Consider the following 20,832-nt stretch of genomic DNA (forward strand, 5'->3'; position numbering starts at 1 on the left):
ATGCTGGACTCCACACTTTTACTGAGTTATTACCCTAACACTGAAAGGTATGTGTAAATATCTCAGGGTTGTTTTGTATTCTGCGAGACATTACCTCAGGCGTTCCATGTTTTCTAACATCTGTTAACTATACAACATCTTAGTTACTTACTTATTCATTGAATTGAGCCCTTCTGGAGGAGCCGACAATTCTGCAGCTACTCAAGAATTTCCCAGCATTTTATGGAATCCTGAGGTTCATTACCGTGTTCACAAGAGCCTTCCACTGGCCCCTATCCTGAACCAGATCAATCCAATGCATACCATCCCATCCTATCTCTCTAAGATCCATTTTAATATTGTCCACCCACCTACGCCTTGGTCTTCCCAGTGGTCTCTTTCCTTCTGGCTTTCCCACCAATATCCTATATGCATTCCTCTTCTCTCTCATTCGTGCTATATGCCCTGCCCACCTCATCCTCCTTGATTTGATCATTCTAATTATACGTGGAGAAGAGTACAAGTTATGAAGCTCCTCATTATGCAGTTTTCTCCAACCTGTCACAACATCTACATTTCGTAATTAAACATACATTAAATGGTTCTAGATTCGCACCCACCTCAAAAGTTCTTACAGCCTGCAGGTTTATGTAATTGGTAGAAAATGAAAAGGAACAGAGTTTGGGAGATATCTAGTGGTATGTTGTAGCTAGGGGCTACGGTTTGGACGGCCGGGGTTCGAATTCCGGCAAGGGAAATATTTTTCATCTTCCGCACAAGTGTGTTGAATTATGTTTTGTGTGTTGGATAGATTAAAGTTGTTCCGTTTGTACAGTGATGTTGAGCACGGGAACTAAGATGCGGGTCGGAGCTGCGTAAAACATGCTATTAATTAAGAGTTCCGTTTTACTGCGTAGCCGCATGTTGTCGCCTCGTTCGCTGCGATTGGCCGCGTGTTCACTCTCTCAGGAACCTGCAAAAAATTCTCGCTTCTTGACCTTCAACATACTTAAATTTATGCATAATAAGAGTAACACAACCGTTTAACTCATAAAAAGTAGCAGTGAGCGCCAGTGACGTAGAATCCTCATATTTATCAAAGGATCTCATTACCGAAGAAGTGGGTACACTGCATACTAACTTTAGAGGCTTCTCATGTTGATTGTTCGGTTGTTTAACGACACTGCAGCAGCTTCTGGTGTTAAGAAGTCAGGAGTTACATACCGTATTTACACATGTATAGGCCGCACATTTTTTGCCAAAAATTCAAGAGGAAAACTGGGGTGCGGCTTATATTCGAAATATTCGAAATCACATTTCATTTAAAAAAATTATATTCATAATTAGTAATACAGGGTGTTCTACTCCTGAAATAATATTCCAAGAAAATTATTTTTTCTATAATTTCTGTCTGAAAATTGTGCTGCGGCCTATACGTGCGTAAATACGGTATTCGTTTCCCTTCCCTCATTGTTTGTTTGTTCCTTGTGTCACGCGTATTAGTGACTATAGATGGGGTTTAGATTTGTGAATAGATTTATTGACCATTTACAGATCGTAACTACAAATAATTATTACACTATTGCAGATTTCCGCACTAAAAACACTTAAAACTAAACCTTTCCACTAGTCTTTACTTAGTAAGAGCTCTCCACAGTCGCTATTTCTCTGCCACGTCTCCTGGTAACGAATCTTAGCAGTGGAGCTTATTCCGCTTATGTTGCCCGCTGGTTAACATTCCACAGGCGAACCCTCGACTGACTCCAGTAGTCAAAAGTCAAAGTCACATTGCGACTGACGGTCAGTCAGTCAGTCTTGGTGTCGAGTGCCATCTGGGGTTCATGACCAGATATTTATTACTAATTGACAATTACTATCTTGTTTTTGTGGGGCGCCCTCTCTAACGAGACGATGGGTCTGTCTTTTGTATATGCTGCTGGCCCTTGCTAGCGCAGACTTTCTCATGTCCGAGTCCCTTGGAACTCGCGACTATAATATACTGTCTCAGATTTGAGATTTCCCTTTTAGTCGCCTCCTACGACATGCAGGGTCACGGTGGAGGGATTCGATCCCGCCTCCACACGAGTTTGACTCAAATAGCGTCAATTGTCTTCAAGAAAACTTCTCGGCACGAACCTCGCAAAAAACAGCCTCTGTTGTAGAGGCGTATTTACCTCGTCCTTGCATAGTAACAGTCACTGCGCAGACCACATATAAAACGTCGTTCTTCTGTTGCGTGCGTGAATGTTGCGAACGTTACCTAGCAACGGCCGATGTTTTCAGAGTCACTGCTTAGCAACGGGTCTATACACCACAATTGGTTCGTTCGTTTCCATCTCTCTGCTGTTCTCTGTCTGTGTGTCTCTTGTGGTATATTGTCAAGCAGCGACTGTCCGAGTACTAGGCCGTGAATGGCTGTTTCAGGATTAACTTTAGAAGAGAAAGTTTCCTGAATGCGAAACTTTTAACATCAGATATGTTTAAAAATAACACGGGATACTGGCCGGATAGGCGAGGATTCGAGGTTCGATTCCCGACAGGGCCAAGAGATTTTTTCCTTTCTCCACAGCTTCCAGACCGGCTCTAGGACCCACACAACCTCCCCTATAATGGGTACCAGACGCTCTTTCCCTTGAATAAAGCTACAGGGGCGTGAAGCTGACCACTTGCCTTCATCTAGTGCCGGGGTTAGGAATGGTAACTCTCTGCATCCACCGAGCCATAACTCTTCGTATCGTGGTGCTTAATTAATTGAGCAGAGGGGAAACTTAAAGGGTGAGGAAGTGAAGTTGAAGGGAGTTGCACTGTCCGTTAAAGAGGGAGAGAGTGAAGTGAGGGTAAAGTAAGGAATATATGTAAATGAAAATTGAATGAATTAAACCGAAAGAAAAGAGAAAAAAGAAACAAACAGAGAACATATAAAGGCTGGAAGAAATCAATATAGATATAAGGCTACAGAGCCATGCAGATAGATGAATAAATAACTAGATGGACAGAAGGTAATTGAGAGTTATAGGAAGGATGAGAACAAGACGAGACAGAAAGAGACAAAAATACCACTACATACGCACGGCTGCATGGGACCTACTACGGATGTCAGTTTTATACGTGAAATAAAATTATTATTATTATTATTATTATTATTTTTTTTTTTTATTATTATTATTTTTGGTGGGGTGGGACTGAGTCCACTTGGTACTGCGGTTACTACTGGACTATTGTACCAGTCCAAGATGATAGATGATGGTGATGGTGATTGTGGATCAACTGGTGGAATGAAGATTGGCAGGGGAAACCGAAGTACTCGGAGAAAACCTGCCCCAGTGCCACTTTTCCCACCACAAATCCCACATGACCTAACCCGGGCCGCCTCGGTGGGAAGCCGGAAGCTTGATCTTAGGGTTATGGGTTTTTTTGAGGTGAGAACTGGGTTAACTGCTTATGGCTCTCATGAACCATCGAGTCACGCTGCAGCCCCAGGAAGTGAGGGAGCAATGCGTACTCTACAGCAGGCCTCAGCAGCTTTGTTTCCTGGCTCTTCCTGATTCATAATTCATAATAATACTGCAGCTATACCTCATTCGAGGTACGTTACCCCAGCACGTAATACAGCACTGAAAAATGAACAAGAATCCAACCGGAAACAGGAAGTGAATAGTTGAATAACTATCGGCAGTTCAGTAGTCCGAAGTTGTTACGCGGTTACTTGGCGTAGAACACAGGACTGTTTACGTATGTGAGCTGAATGTCATGCGTTGATCGGAGAAAGTTAAGTAAGAAGTGCATGGGTGCTCCAAGAATTGGAATTACATACATTTACAGTCAGTGGGAGAGAGCTACAACGAACTCTGCAACATTTTCTATTCGCGAACAAGTGCGGTAACACTCACGGTCGAACATATATGCAGCCAGTATTAGTTACCGTATGTCCTGAATACGAATTCCCATATCTAACAATTTCAGCTTCAGCTTATCCCGTATATGGGCAGAAATAACACACTAATATGATAGAAATGTAGCATTTAATAGGCGACCTTGCAGGATTATGCGGGTATGACAGTGTAGATCAGAAATATTTCCTGTGTTGTTTTTAGCCTTCCGTGTGCGGTCTTTGTGATGTTTTGCCTTAAAAAACAACTTGATCACCTTCCCACCAAAATCTTGGAACGAGCCGTGCCAAGGCTAAATTGTTTTGTTCTTTCACCTATTCTGTGAGGTTCAAGATACACGTGGTACTGATACGAATTTATGCTGATCATAGAGACTGAACAGCAACAGTTGATGAAAGTGAGAACCGCGGGTTAAATGGCTGGGGTTGCGGACTTTACAGGCGGAGGTACATTTCTCTTCACCACTATGGCGTGACTGTAGCTCTGGCGCCTACTCATCCTTCCGTCTAATGGCCACCGTGGGTTCGTTCCCGAGAAATAAAGAGGCTGGAGCGTGAAGCTGACAACGCACTTCCATCTCTTGCCGAGTCCATGTAAGGACACAGAATTATTGAGTTTTTGGACTTTGTTTATCGTCCGGCATTCACAGAAACTAGAGAACATATCGTTTCGGAAACTGCATCAGTTTCCGTGCTCAGGTGAGGGGGAGGAGACGCCTACATTGTTGGATCCTTTAGAAAGAGCTAACCTCAGTCACTGGACAGTGACAGACTACAACTATATAAATATGTGAGACCAGGCTTTGACGAAGGGAGAAAATAGGAAAATATACAATAAAAATGGCGATAAAGCATGTACAGACGTTAAACTAAGATAGGAAGGGCGGTGAAAATTTATGCAACAGATCCAACCGTAATAAATTTTCACCTCCTTTTCTCTCTTATCTCCAGGTATATTCATGCTCATATCACAATTTATGTTGTATACTTTACTGTTATTTCCCTTCGACAAAGCTTGGTCTCAGATATTTATATGAAGGTAGATGTAGTTATACTGACATATGTTGTCCAGTGATTGAGGTTAGCTCTTTTTAAGGGACCCAACAGAGTGTCTCCTCCATCAGTTGAGGGCGGAAACATGTCTAGTTTCCGAATCGCTCGCTATATTATCTAGTTTTTAGAATACCGAACAATGGACAGAGTAAAAAATTCTGAATGTTATACGCCATTGTCAGAACTCTTCAGAATCTAAAAAGTATCGTGCCTTGCCTCTGCACCCCATGTATGCTTTAACGTCATTGTGCTTGGGGATAGAGGCAACTGTGATCCTGTTAAGGCCTTTCGGAAACTTTGCCGTGTTATGTATTGAAGTGATAATCAAATGTAAACTTCATTGAATGTGTTCAAGATTATATGTATTGTAACGTGTTTTCGTTACTGATCCCACTTCTGACACCAATGTAACGTGTTTCCCGTTACCGAAGACGCCGTAGAGATCGTTAACTGGGTTTATTTAACAATCTACAACTATCGGCTACAATTAATTATCACACAGTTGCGGGGTTTCACACTTTATAACCCTAAGCGCATTAATCTGTTAACACTGTTGCGGGGTTTCACGATTTATAACCCTATGCGCNCGTAAACTTCATTGAATGTGTTCAAGATTATATGTATTAATGCAAGATTTCTCGAGTGGCTGTGCAACTCTTAGCTTCTCAATAAGTAATCAGTTCCACGGAGTTAGTATTACTACGAGAGAGGACAGTAACTCTGGGAAAGAAAGGCTTTTATGGATAGCATAAAGCCAGTGACAAATATGGCAGTGCTTTTTAGCCACCAGCTCCTGAATATCTGCAAGAAGGTCTGCGTTAGAAATATCCTGCGGGAAACGTGCGACTGAGCACATTATAACAGTGACTTGAACTTGGGGAATTATTATTACACAGGCGTGTATAGATCGATGTAATGGGTGCAAAGCAGATCGATAGATCGATGGAATGCACGTAATGCTGTACAAATCGATACAGTGTACATAGAACAGTATAAATCGATATGTTGGACGTAGGGCAGTATAGGTTTATAGAATTCGCGTAAGGCATTATCCTGTTAGGTCGATATATTGCACATGAGACAGAATAAATCGAATGCACGCTCGTGAGGAAGTCCCCTAAGACATGGGTCGATAGAATGCACTTACGATAGTGAGCTTAGGGATCGATATAATGCATGTAATACAGCATAGAAACAAATAGGCATATAGACAGTGAGGTATAGTTTGATAGAATGCTTGTGAGGCATCTAGTTAAATAGTATTCTGTAATGAGAGTGAAACTCGTCATCTGAACGGTTTTCAGAAACACGCGTATTCACCCGAATGGCAGCTTTCACCTCGCTGACCATCGCTACGACTTGAATTCAACACACGAGACGAGAAGTCGAAGCAGACCCTTGTGAGTTGTCACGTCAAACGACCGTCTTTGTATAGTGGTTTCTTTCGGATGTCCCCACTTTCAGTCTCGACTGAGTGGTGGTCTTCTATGACAGGGTTTCATGCTTTTTCCGGTATGCACAGCCTTGAAATAGGTCACTACCGCTTCCTTAATGCTTTCTGGGTCACCATAATTGACCTGTCGTCCTTGATTCGACGGTGTATCGCATATGTGGTTGACATAACTTCGTTAAATAAAGTAGAAAGGGATGTATAGTGCACGGTGGGATATATAAATCTAAAAACTGTTCATTATGTAGACCTATTTGTCCGCACAGTCCGTCACAGCCCAGCTACTTACTTTAGCGCCTATATTGCAAAATAATGCAATTTGCATGAGATGCTTAACAAACTAAATGCATGTTCATTTGTAACACGCTTGGGTCGTAGGAAGACCACAGCGTATCTAAAAAATGGACGCCCTTAATGTCATGTTCTTATGCATCATTTGCACAAAGTTTATACAAATATCGCACAGTGGAGAGGTCTGCCTGCCCCTCTGCATGTTTCGTTTTCAGTAACTACTTACGGATTTTGGTTAGAACACTGGATTGAACAAAAGGTATGGGGCGAATTTAATTTCACTTCGTGTAAGTCAAATAGTCCCCTAATATCAACCCCCTACCTTAATTGAGGATGAAATCTGACTTCACATTGAACAAACTGGATTTAACAGGGTGTACTTTATATTGTAGCGTGTAGACCCACGACGAGTTCACGCCAAACAATAGAGAAACTGTTGTAAACGATGTTTTCTACGCAGTCCGTGCGGGGATCTTATAACTGAGACAGGTTTAGAAGTTAGTCAGTTGTAAGGGAGTCTGAGAAGATAACCTAGCGTGTACAGTTGAGAGCCAGCGGGCAGCGAAGTGAGAGCGGAAGCTGAAGAATCTTCAGTGTTAGATACCGTTACCAGGGAACGATTGGTGAAGACACCACAGACTGAAAAGACTTGGCGTGTGCTGTAGTGATTTGTAAAGTGCGGAGATGAGCGATGGCGCTATAATTGAGCGTAGTCACGAGTAGTGTGTTAAAGTGGTCAGTAAATCCGATCTCAAGTCCAAACCCCGTCTGTAGTCACACTCATACACGTGAGAATATTATAAAGGTAAACTTGTCCTTGTGCCTAATTAATTAAGCACCGCTCAATGAAGACGTTTCACCTTTCATGACCTCGGCACTAGACGGAGGTGAAGGGTCAGTTTAACCCCCTCCCCCGCGGTCCGCTTTATCTCCGAGTAAAGAGCCCCCAGTACCCATTGACAGTGATGGTGGATGGGCCCCGGTGGAGGTCTGGACGCTGTGGAGTAGAGCAAAATCTTCTGCCCCTGCCCGAAAACGCCAAAAGAAAAAAGAAACTCATCAGATAGCTATTCATAAAATGTTATTAACAGTTCGTGATATGGACAGTCCATTTATGGCCGTACGTAAAGTGGACTGTACTAGGGGTTAGTGTGGCCGAAAATTGGCTTTGCTTGAGCCTAGCGCTTTAGACGCTGATGCTAGGTTACGTTCAGACATTACCTTCGACAAATTTTGTGCAAGGACGGCCAGTATGAAATTGTATTAGCAGTCCGATGGTTCTCGAACTGTGGGAAACAATTAAGCTATTTAAATATTACGAAATCCGTAAGAATTAAAAGAAAAGTTATATAGAGCATAAAACGTTTCATTTTTCTCCACAGCTTCCGTTTGTAACACTTCTATCCAAATGAACATTTAGAGCGTCACACACAAGTCACTTTCGAAATGCGCGCATAAGCGTATGTAGATATTCATGTGAAGTGTCCGATTTTCACAAAAATTCGAGTCGTTTTGCAACTTTTCATTGGTTTCCCAGTCCGAAATTTAAAAGAAATCTGACCACAGTTTAGACACTGATATTAGGTCACAGCTGGACAGACATAGTCTCTACAGAAGCGTTATTTTTTACGTGGTTAGGAACGCTTTCGAACGGGCACGTCTAGATATAACTTATATTCAGGAGGTAGCTAGCTCGAGTCTCGGCCAGGACACCGGCTATCCTGACTGTGGTTTTCGTGATTTTGCTCAGCACTTTCAGGAAATTGTCGGTGTATCCTCTGTTAGGTCACGACGATTTCCATCTAAATCTTTCCAATTTATTATTTATTAATCATCCTTCATTCGACCCTATATAGGCCTTTCAAGATATTGAAAGCATAGTAGAATAGCCCACTGAAAGGAACGCCCAAATGGATTGTCGTACGTGAAACTGGCATCTGGCACAGATATGAGGCCTATTGAGATCTGCAGCTTCCGTTTGAAACATTTGTAGACACAGTGGATACTATTCAAAATCAAGAAAATGTCAATTTTTGCACTTGGATCGTAACATGTATAGCGCGATTACCCTTCAGACCGATTTATATCTGCACCAAATGAGCATCTACCAAAATTAGGTATGAAAAAAATAGCAGAGAACGCGTTTATAAAATAGTAGTGTCACATATTCGGGGTTTGCGTGACGAATAGTAATGGGTTCAAATTTATTGGACCCTCATAAGTCGTAACTACAAATCATTATAACACTCTGAAAAGTACGCTAACTATAACACATAGAATAAATTCTTCAACGTCTGATTGATAGTCTGATTACTGTCTCAAATTTGAGACTTCCCTTTTTTTTTCGTCGCCTCCTACGACTCGCAGGGTCACGATGGAGGTATTGACTTGGGTTCACGAATCCGCTCCCTTTTTATAACCGTCAGAGAACACCTCCTCCAAGGGTGTGTTAATTTCCAAGCAACGGTTTGGTTTTCTACGTGTTCACAACTTTCAAATTCCGTATCCATGGAAACCGTGTTCCGTAATTAGTTGGTTATCAGGAATCAGTCTCCGCGCGTCACAATAGTCTTATATGTTCTCCATTTGAATGCATTTTTCCCGCTCTTGTGTAGTTTAAATAAGGAGCATTTTACGAGTAGTGTGCACATGGCTTCTTTTAAACCGAACTTCTATATGAATAAGTATTTATTATTATTATACAATAGACTAATAGTCTATTGTACGTCCCCCTTTAATATTCTACCAGTCGCCATGCCCTTCCGGTACTGGTGCTCGCTATCAGCCCCATTCAGCCAGCGAGGTCGGCCACCTCTCTGGCAGTGGTCCCTGATACTTCCCCATCTACCGGAGGAATTGGAAACTACTTGGGCATGAGGATACATGAGGATCTGTTACGTGACGTAAATCTACGACATGGGACACACGGCTTAAAGTCCCTCCCGGAGGACTTGTTCCCTGAATTTTTCCGCCCTTAAAAATTCCACGACCTCCGCCGGGTTTGAACCCGCGTACCTAGAGTCAAGAGGTGGGAACGTTACCCCTAGATTACGGAGGCCGCTTATGAATAAGTAGGTTTCGGGTATTTATTCCATCCAGGCGATGGAATGGTAATAAATGGAGCGTAGTGAGGACGTTTCTCCTTTCGTAACCCAGCGTAAAACTCTCACCGTCCGTCAGCCTTCGGAACCAATTTCACAGTGCCAGAACAGACCACAGGACGTAAACGGAGATAGGCTAAGAATAAAATAAAAAATATAAAAGGAAATTTAAATTACAGAGTAAATATAGCTATTGTTCAAATCACAAACATCGTTCTTTAAAGTTACTTGCCTGTGGCTGTATTTTGTTTTGCTTCGCGGCTTAAATTTGTGCATTAGGCGTATGAACCTTCATAGTAGTTAAGCTCCGAGTAATTTAAACGTATATATTGGAAACGCTGCAGGCCGAATACAGCTTCGACCAAACCTGTTGTGTCCTCAGTGGGACTCGGTTACAGTGATTCATCAACTGTGACTGTAATACAAAGATATTACGCGCTGTCGCCATGTTCATATTTCACACATTTCTGTAAATATCTTGATAAACATGGCAGAGCTTTATACATTCTTATCATCATACAACATTCTAGATTATACTTATAATGGCAAAGATGTTCGGACCACGCAAGTTCACACGGCAACTGCGTCACTATTCTTGATGGCAAAGAGTTCAGAAGTACCAGTTACATGATAATCATATCGGGAATCACGAAATTTGATTAGATAGTATCTGTGAGTATAATGCTGATATAAATGAAACGGGGGACAGACCGACGCAGCTCGCTGCTTTGTCGGAATCCGTTTTTTTTGGGGGGGGGCGATACAAAATTTTGGATTATGATGCTCATTTGAATTGTATTGACAAAGTTTGTGCGTAGTTCCGTATTCCCGTTACAGAAGTTCGACGGCAGGGTAGTGATGTTGAGCCAGAGTTACTTTACGACTGGCGGCTTACCGCCCATCAGTTCATCTTGGCGACAAGCCCTTTGAGACTCACTACAGAGTAATTTTATTTTCCAACTGAATACTTGCGGTTGTAGTCCGTATGTAACATCCTCTCTGATGAGAGGATTGGTCTGTCGTTTACAATTGATGCTGGCCTTCGCCAGCGCAGTCATTCTCAGGTCAAGAGTCCCGCGATACTCATGACCATATTTTATTGTCTCAGATTCGAGACTCCCCCAACCTGGGGGCCAGGTCCCCGTATTTATTTCCCCCAGGAACAGGGTGGCCCGGTTGTACCCCCAGGTACTGGGTTCCCTTTTCGTCGCCTACGACTCGCAAGGCTACGGTGGAGGTATTCGAACCCACCTCCACACGGGTGGTGAGTTCCTGCGCATACATATATATAACATTCTGTTTTGATGTTTTATACGCTCGTAGGTTGTTAAAAGGGCCTCCTTCACAACTTTCCTTGTTCGCTGTTCCTACTGCCACTTTACCTCCCCATTCGCTTTTCAAAATACACACTTCGACCCTGAAGACTGAGACAGCTTATGCCTCCGAAGCGTCAACATCGCCTGCTTCTACACACTGTTACTGCTTACGGTAACGTAATTCACTGAAAACCCCCACCTACCAAGTAGGTTAGCTCAGGTTGCAATTCGACTGATCTATATTTTTAGAAGATCCCATTTCAAATTCCGCGATTTTCCTTACCTGAGAGAGGTGCAGTACGTTGCAGTAGGCCATAGATCAGAGCGATTGGCTCGTTCGACACTATGAGGCGTTTCGTTGTGGATTTCCCCTGTGCGTTTTCTTACAGCAGGCTATGTGTATTTTCCCAACAGCGGTTTGTACGTTTTGTTGGGCAGATATCCCCTAAATTGGATTTTGGTTACGGATCCATGAGTCAGAGGTATAGACCCACGCTGGAGTATACCGCTTCTTAAGGTCTTCTTTACGAATTCATACTTATCTATCCGATATAGTATTGCATGTATTTCAGATTATTTAATAATTAATTACCTTCTCTCATTGTCTCTTTAGCTTGAGGATTAAGGCCTTGGCGACCTTTTGGCATAGCGGTTTTGTAAATTATATTTAGATATACTATATGGCTGCCTGAGGAGCCGGGATAGCGCAGTCGGTATAGCGACTGGTTACGGGCTGTACGACCAAGGGGTTGGAGTTAAAACCCAGCTTCCTATCCAATGAGTACCGGGGGCACTTTCCCCGGGGGTAAAGCGGCAGGGTCGCAAAGCTGACCATTCACCTCCGCCTAGAGCCGAAGTCAAGAAAACATCCACTCCCCCATACGTCCTATTGGCGTAGTGCTTAATTAAGTTCAGGGACAACTTTACCTTTTACCTATGAATAAATGATATATAATGTAATTTAAGGAACCTCTCTGAAATCATACGATTTCTTAGTTTTCAACAGTAACATACAATTTGTTATCTTTGTCTTTCTTTAATTTTCTTTCACCCAAATTACGCCTATATAGAGGGAAGAGCAGAGGTACGAATGTAAAACTAGTTAGGAGGTCCTCGTCCAGTGCCTTAGTACCGGTGTGCTACGTATATCTTGGCAAGTATTTGCCCTGGAGTGGTACTTCTTGCGCCGGTCTTCTTTATTATTCTTCGTTTATTTGATGACTCCGTAGCCCAGAATATATGTCTTAGAATTGTGCGATAATTAGTGAGTAAGAATCGGAGGGTTGCGGCAGGAAGCTATCATGGCTTAATTTGAAGTACTATCCCACCGATGGCGTGAAGGGATTTAGGGAAGCAACTGACCTCCAGGCCGATATATCCCGAATACGAAGTGAGTGTGTGCACTAGTCATTTGCGTGTTTTAAGTGGCTTCCCGGGTCTGGTCAAGTGGGATTTGTGGTGGACAAAGTGGCGCTGGTGCAGGTTTTCTCCAAGTACTTCGGTTTCCCCTGCCAATCTTCAGTCCACCAAATGCTTCACAATCACCCTCACCTATGATCTGGGGCTGGTACAATAGGCAATAAGTGGCCGCAGTACAAGGGACTTAGTCCCACCCCACTAGCAATAAAAAAAATGTAAGAGGCGTTCTTTTGACTTATATTCCAGAGGTGCCCGGTTGCTAAAGCTTTTCACATTTTTCTCAATCCCTTCGGATGAATACCGACATACTACCATGAAGTGGGCCACGGCCGCTGCCTTTCACTTCTGTTTCAATACAGCATTCATTGATTGCCTTTTTGAGGCCTTAAAAATAATCAGCAAGCATATGAACTTACTTGTTTGCTTACTCATGGAGCTGACCCCTTCTTGAGGAGCCGCCAATTCTGCAGCTACTCAAGAATTTCCCAGTATTTTATGGAACCTGAAGGTTCATTACCGTGTCCACAAGAGCCCCCCACTTGTCCCTATCCTGAGCCAGATCAGTCCAACCAATACTCTCCCATCCTGTCTCTCTAAGATCCATTTTAATATTGTCCACCCACCTACGCCTTGGTCTTCCCAGTGGTCTCTTTCCTTCTAGTTTTCCCAGCAATAACCTATACACATTCCATGTCTCCCCCATTCGTGCTACATGCCCTGCCCACCTCATCCTCCTTGACTTGATCATTCTAATTATACTTGGAGAAGAGTACAAGTTATGAAGCTCCTGATTGTGAAGTTTCTCCAACCTCCTATCACGTCATCTCTCTTCGGTTCAAATATTCTCAACACCCTGTTCTCAAACATCCTCAGTCTGTGTTCCTCCCTTAATGTCAGAGACAAAGTTTCACACCCATACAGAACCACACGCAAAATTGTAGTTTTGTATATCCTAATTTTTATGTTTTTGAACGGCAGACGAGAAGACAAAAGGTTCTGGACTGAATGGTAGCAGGCATTACCCGAGTTCAATCTCCTCTTAATTTCCTCCTGAATCAGATTTCGATCTGTTATCATTGTCAGTTTTTTTAAAATGCCAAACTAAAGAAACTAGAAACTGTTATGTAGGTAAAAGAAAAATCACGGAAGAGAAAGTATGGCAGATTTGTAACAACAGTAGAACATGACATCTGCAGAACACATGGCCTGAAATGTGATGAAACGTCAAAATTCATCAGACAGAGACACAGATGGGTCACTTAGCATGGAGGAGAAAAACTGGATAGAACGTTGCAGAAACCTGTGGTAGGATGATAGCAACTGGAACATGAAGAAGAAAGCAAGATAATAGCTGTACTGACTTTGACAGAATTGGCAGAACTCCTCAAGAACTCTGAAAATAGAAAGGCACTTGGCCTAGATGCCCTGCCAGTAGAACTGTATAATTTCAGAAGATCGTTAATGAAACTCTGATTATTACATATAATAAATGCAGCACGAATGGGGGAGACGAGGAATGCGTATAGGATATTGGTGGGAAAGCCAGAAGAAAAGAGACCACAGGGAAGACCAAGGCGTAGGTGGGAGGACAATATTAGAATGGATCTTAGAGAGAGAGGATGGGATGGTATGGATTGGATTGCTCTGGCTCAGGATAGGGACCAGTGGAGGGCTCTTGTGAACACAGTAATGAACCTTCGGGTTCCATAAAATGCTGATATTTTGTTGAGTAGCTGCAGAATTTGCGGCTCCTCCAGAAGGGCTCAGCTCCATGAGTAAGTAAGTAAGTAAGGAAATATAACCTGGAAGACAAAATGAAGCCCTAAGATGGCAAATAGCAACAATGATCTAAATATTTAAAAGAAGGACACAGGAACAAATGTGACAGTAATAGGGGTATTTACTAAAGATGACCTATAAAATCTGATCGCATAGCATAAACACAAGAATAAAAAACACTGTTAAAGTTCTACTACTGGAGGAATAAAGTGGTCTCAAATTCATCCAATCATGTTAAGATGTCTTAGAATAAAAGTTCAATGTTGTCTTTTCTTTTCTTTCTTTGCAGATGGGAAACAAATCCTCAAATCTGTCAGTGGCCGACTGCGATCGGGGGAGCTGACAGCCATTATGGGACCGTCAGGGGCTGGCAAGTCCACCTTGCTCAATATACTTACAGGATATAAGTAAGTCTGTTCTGTTGAAGTTCAGAAATTATCATCCTAGTCTCATGGTTGTGTTGTTAATGGGTGTAACTGTGACACATTAAAAATAGTTATTTGTGACAAGTAACTTATTAAATGAAACTGAAACCTAAAATTGAACTTCTAGCATGCTTGAAGTTTGGTAGCAGCATTTCCTCCATGACTCATATTTTATAAACTAGTAATTCTTGAATTAAGTAATGTTATTTCTTCTGCTACAGATGTAATGATTATATTATTATGACCTGATCTTGTTTTTAGAACAAGGTGTATAACAAAGAGAAGGAGATTGACAGGAAGCCTCCTGCTCAGTGCATCTCATTATACTTCTATTCTGTGACAGACCCTTCTCAGTTTCATGAAGATTAGCCATTTAAGAAGGATGAACCCATATAGGTGTGCTCAGATTGAAAGGTGCACACACACACACACACACACACACACACACATTCGCGCGCGTGCACATTCTCTCCTCCCCCTCCTTTCCCTTCTCCTTCTCCTCCTCCTCCTCCTCCTCCTCCTGAACTTCACACTTTTACAGTTGTTTCCTACATATGAAATCAATCTTAGTATGGTATTTTATAAAGAATTTTTTTAAAACTTGGTGAATGTTAAGGGAATTGTATTATCATGTTTCTAATCAGAATTCTTTCTTCATTCTTTATATTTCCCTCCCTGATTACAAGTAAGTATCGTTCCTTTGTTTGCCATTTGAATTTATAAAGCTGATGTTCATCTCATTTCTCTCTCTTTCCTTTATTGCCTGTTATTATGTCTCTGTTTCATTTTTTTCCCACAGACACACAATTGAGGACACTGTACTGCTTGTCCTTTACTAACATTTCTCACAGATGTCTTGCACAATGCGTGTTACTTGGAGTATTCTCAAGCCAGTTGACTGGTGCAATAAGGGGCCACCATTAGTTAGTATACATATAAAGTTGCTGTATAGTATAGTATAGTATAGTATAGTATTTATTGCATTCAAGCAAATCCAATTACAGGCCAACACCACTGGACACAGAACAAGTCAAATATCTTCAACAAATGCTCCAACAATGGAACTAGTCAACATAAAATATACATNACTTGCTATATACCATGCAGGTATCAGTGCAATATCCTTGAATGTACAACTGCACATCCAAACAATGCATGCAATATTGAATGAACATAGTAAATTACTACTCATTTATACAACCAAAATATTCATCCAAAGTATAAAAGGATTTTGAATGTAAAAAGGCGTTTAAGGCCACTCTAAATACCTTATTATCATGTACTACTTCCTTTATTTTTAATGGGAGACAATTAAAAAGTTTAATTCCATAGCAATAAGGACCCTTCTGATGAACTGTTAAATTTGTCTGAGGGCAATACAAATCTAAACTGCGCCTTGTATTGAGACCATGAATCTGTGTTGATGTATGGAATAGACCCTTATTATTTACAACAAATATCAATAAAGAAAATATATATTGGGACTGGAGTGGCAAAATCCCCCAGTCCTTAAATGCTTGTCTACAGGAATCCCTTGCTCTTAGCCCACTCATAATTCTAATTATTCTTTTTTGAATTCTAAAAATTTGTATACTAAACGAGGTATTGCCCCAGAAGATAATTCCATAGGTTAAAAGTGAATGAAAATAAGAATAGTAAATCATTTTTAATGTTTCGGTAGGCATGATGGGTTTAATAACCCTCATTGAATAACACGTCTTACACAACTTAGGTATAAAAAACGCGGTAGTTTTGCCAGTCTTTTATAATCCTGGAGTCTTTGCCTTAGAACATGCTAGGAGAACCCAAAATCAGAACAAGATATTGACAATATAAAGCACATAATGTAAAATTAATGGCTCTTGAAGGATTTTATTTCTGATGGTATGCTGTGCTCTTGCCATTTTCATAGAACACAATGAAAAATAACTCCTTGTAACTTGAAAGTTATGAATTTTTCCAGTCAAATTACAGTCATGATGGCAGCTTCTTACATATAAAAGCCACTCTGATGTAGGTCTGTGTTTCTTTGTTTGTGCTTACAGAGGATATAGTCAATCTTCACTGTATCATTTGATAATACATGTACTATAATTACATTCATGTCTTCTGTAATTGTAAAATCCTGCAGTGCGAGATCATGCATACAGTGTTTCAATGTTCTGTAGTGCACTTTCTGAGTAATGTTTACATCAAATCTCACAGTATTTAGGGAAGCTGTTTTAACAGAAAGGAGTGGAAGGGATCGGGAATGTCAGTAGGACAGACAAAAGGGATGGGAAAATGATAGAGAAGGTAGGGCAGGCAGAGGTAAGGGTCCCAATGTTTATATAAATTCCTGATTCCACTAGTTTACTCATGCATTCAACATTGTTTTCTTGCTATTGTATCCTGAGTTTTATTGTTTGTGACAGCCTTTACCTCACATGTTACATATCAATTACAGCATCCTTCTTTTTGAAAATAAAAACACTTAGGATTAGTGTAGCACTTATTTGCTGGCAGGAAAAACTACTGTGTTCTGCCATGCAACCTATTTTCCTTGTTAAGTTCATGGCAATATGCCATAAATGGAATTTTTATTTCTTCTTATACAAAAGAATTCCATAAATTAGTATCATTATATAGCAACTATTGATAGTGGAAGTGAGTTGGCAGTGCATTTTCTTATAGGATATGTTAAAATTAATTGAAGAATGAACTGTGTACAGCAACCTAGTGTTGGCACCAGTGGAAATTGTATAAGAGATATGAGTGTTTGAAGGGAGGCAGTTTTATCTAGAAGTTGACATCAGAATCTTTATATTCACTGACTACAGGTTGAATGACCAGAGTTTGATTCCTGGCATGGTTAGAGATTTCTACCTTTTCCACTGCATAGAGATACCAGTGTTGGGGCTCTCACTAGCCTCTATGCAATGAGTACCAGGTGCACCTTCCTAAAGTGAACTGACCACTGAGTCTGTCTTTTATGCTGAGAATAAGAATACCCTGATCTGTATATCCAGTTGCTCTGTTTTCTGCATGCTTGTTTGCTGGGCTTACTCATCCCTGAGGAAGGGTGACAGTGCCATCCTCCAAAACATCAGTAAATCTTTACCAAACTACATGACATCACTTTCATAGTATGCTCTGTGCTTTAATACAAAGATTGTTCAGAAAATGTCAATGAAAGAGATTACTTGGAAGATCCAAGAATAAGTAAATCATTATGAAATACTGAAACAAATTTTATGGAAATAGGGTGTGGGCAGCAGTATAGATGGAACTGAATGAGGATAAGATCCAATACTGGGTTTTAGGGAACAGGGTAATGAATTTTAGACTGTGTAAAAGTGGGATGTTACTGGCCAGCTGTTCAAGAAATACCATGCACTGTGGTGTTGCTTAGTACGTACTGATTCTTACTAATGGAAGACCTGTGGTACAATGGAAGACCTTGTTCACAGATTTCTGCTCTAATATTATATATGCTTAATTGATATTAAATGATATGAAGATTTCCCAGTTGGCACCAGTCTAGACTTTTTATAGTTCTCACTTTGTCTTTGGTTATATGTAGAGATCAGGTCATGGCCTCATAGAAGTCTTGTTAAGGCTACATTCCTCTTTTATTGTGTTCGTGAGAAAAGGAAATAAAGCTTTACTTAAACACTGAATTTCACTGAGAAACTATGCTGAGCTGTAACATGTCTGTGTTATATTTTTGGAGGTACCTAGTTCATATCTTGGCCATAGAACTGCTTACTCAGACTGAAGAGTTTATGATAGTACTTTGTCTCTTTGCCAAGTATAATTAGAATGATCAAGTCAAGAAGAATGATATGGGCAGGGCAAGTAGTGCATGGGGGAGGGAAGGAATGTATATGATTTTGGTGAGAAAGCCAGAGGGAAAGAGCCCACTAGGAAGACCTAGACATAGGTAAGAAGAAAATACTAAAATGAATCTTTGAGAGATAGGATGGGGTGGTTTGGACTGGATTGATCTGCCACATGAGAGGGATTGGTGGAGGGCTCTTGCAAACATAGTAATGAACCTATGGGTTCCATATATTGTTTGAAAATTTTTGAGTAACTGCTAAACTGGCGGCTTCTCAAGAAGGGCTCAGCTCCCTGTAGTTAATTACCATTTGTTCATGGTGAATGCTGGATTGACGTCTTGAAGTGGTTTTGCAGTCTTCTCCATCTAATTTCTTTTCAATCTGTTCACTCTTCACAATCATCCTCCCATCTTATCTGATGCTACATAACCACTGCAGGTGAGGCTGGATCATTATATAAATAAATAAGCAAGCAAGAAAAGGAGCAAGTGCACTAATGAACAAAGTAATGACCAGACAACAGAACAGATGAAGGGATGGATGGATGGATGTGTGTGTGTGTGTGTGTGCATGCAAGTATGTATGTATATATGTATTCTATTGTATGTGTGTATGTACAGAAGACTGGATGAAATTTTATATTAAGAACTAATTTTGTGCTAGTCAGTAGGTACTCCATTACTTGACAGACTGCTGTTGAAAGTGAAAGATTCATCACCATCATTACAAAAGTTTGCAGTTGGACTCCATCTTAAGCCAGTTCAAAGGAGTTCACTTATTTATAGCAGTAATATTTGAAATGCCTTTTACAAATCAGATGTTACATAAGGTGTAGAATAATGTGCCCTCTCATTTTTGTTTATTCTCCATGTTATGAAAAAATATATGGAATATTGTAAACACTCAGGATCAGGGTAAGTTTTAATTAGGGCTGTACCCTTTCCTTCTGCTTCAAGATGGAGAGGGTCAGGATTCAGACATTTTACATCTTTGTCACGTGGTGGATGATGATCAGATAATAACTTCCATGGTAATACTAGTCCAGTCACATATCTTTAGAACCACATGGACCCATATTTTATAGTTACAGCTTAATGTAGTGATAATTAAATGGTGGATAATTAATTGATCGGTCCATCTTGTGGGAAGTCCAGAAACTTAAAGTTGTGAAATCATAGTTCTTGGATGCTTTGAAGGATTTGTAAACTGGTTTGAGAGACTTGGGAACATCATTATCTTGAAGGTACATATATATAAAAAGATTCCCAGACTCAAATTAAATAGTAAGAGAAATTGTTTAACTTCCAGAACTTCTGGAATGAATGGGTCCATCACAATCAATGGGCAAGAACGCAATTTGAGTCAGTTTCGCAAGCTGTCTTGCTACATCATGCAGGATAACCAACTGCATGCCAACCTGACGGTGGAGGAAGCCATGCACGTTGCATCAAACCTCAAGCTTGGAAAGGATATGAAGAAGGATGAAAAGCAAGAAGTGGTAAGTTCCTGGACATATTACAAAGAATTATGTCAAATTGAGAAGACCTCAAGGAACGTGATCACATGCATAAACCAAGGCATAGATGAAAGGATATTATTAGATTGAATCTTAAAAGGAATAGGGTGCTCAGATTCATCTGGCTGAGGATGTGGCCAGTGGTGGGGTCTTGTCAACATGGTAATGAACTGTCAGGATCTGTTAAAGAGAAGAAATTTTGTGACTAGTGGAATTATGAGATCACCAAGCTGTCTGTATATGCTTCTCCCACTTCCACCTTTCAAATCAGTTGACTAGATTTGACAGAATTCTGTATTAATATTATACCATTTGATGCCTTCCCAATTTCATCCCTTTTAATGTTGTATAATCAGTAACAACAGCATGGCTGAGACATGAACTTGAGAGGTGAGAGGGATACTTAGTGCAGGGACATGAAATGATATACTGTAATAGAACTTTGAAATAAGGATTCAACTTTTGTTATGGTGTGTGCATGTGTGTGTGTCAATACACCATGGCTTGATAAGGAATGTTTAAAATCATTAGGTAAAAGGAAATATCCTGAATTCCAATAGTTAAAGAATCTCAACCACGTGAACAGAAATAATCTGAACAGTATAAGTGAAACTAAGAATTTCAGGAACAGAACATGAAATTCCTAAAAAACAAAAGTAACGAACTTCAAACATGTATTACAAACTGATGTATTAGAAATTTTTACAGAGGCATGAACGAATTGAAAAGGATTACAAATTTAGAATTATCATGGTGAAGGATGAGAATGGTAGTCTGCTTCGGATTGTTGAGG

The 20,832-nt window shown here is 40.7% G+C and overlaps 1 protein-coding gene across 2 annotated transcripts in view; it reads left to right on the top strand.

Annotated features, from left to right (window-relative positions):
• The window catches only part of LOC111872493 (ATP-binding cassette sub-family G member 4), a 94,695-nt gene that overhangs the window by 55,836 nt on the left and 18,027 nt on the right, over positions 1 to 20,832 (top strand). For both annotated transcript variants that reach the window (XM_023866467.1, XM_023866466.2), the window contains 2 exons: positions 14,567 to 14,684; positions 19,832 to 20,021. In XM_023866467.1, the coding sequence (XP_023722235.1) occupies positions 14,567 to 14,684; positions 19,832 to 20,021 (308 nt within the window). The remainder of the gene's footprint in view (positions 1 to 14,566; positions 14,685 to 19,831; positions 20,022 to 20,832) is intronic.

The sequence above is a fragment of the Cryptotermes secundus genome, unplaced genomic scaffold (genome assembly GCF_002891405.2).
Source record: "Cryptotermes secundus unplaced genomic scaffold, Csec_1.0 scaffold537, whole genome shotgun sequence".
Classification (NCBI taxonomy): Eukaryota; Metazoa; Arthropoda; class Insecta; order Blattodea; family Kalotermitidae; genus Cryptotermes; species Cryptotermes secundus.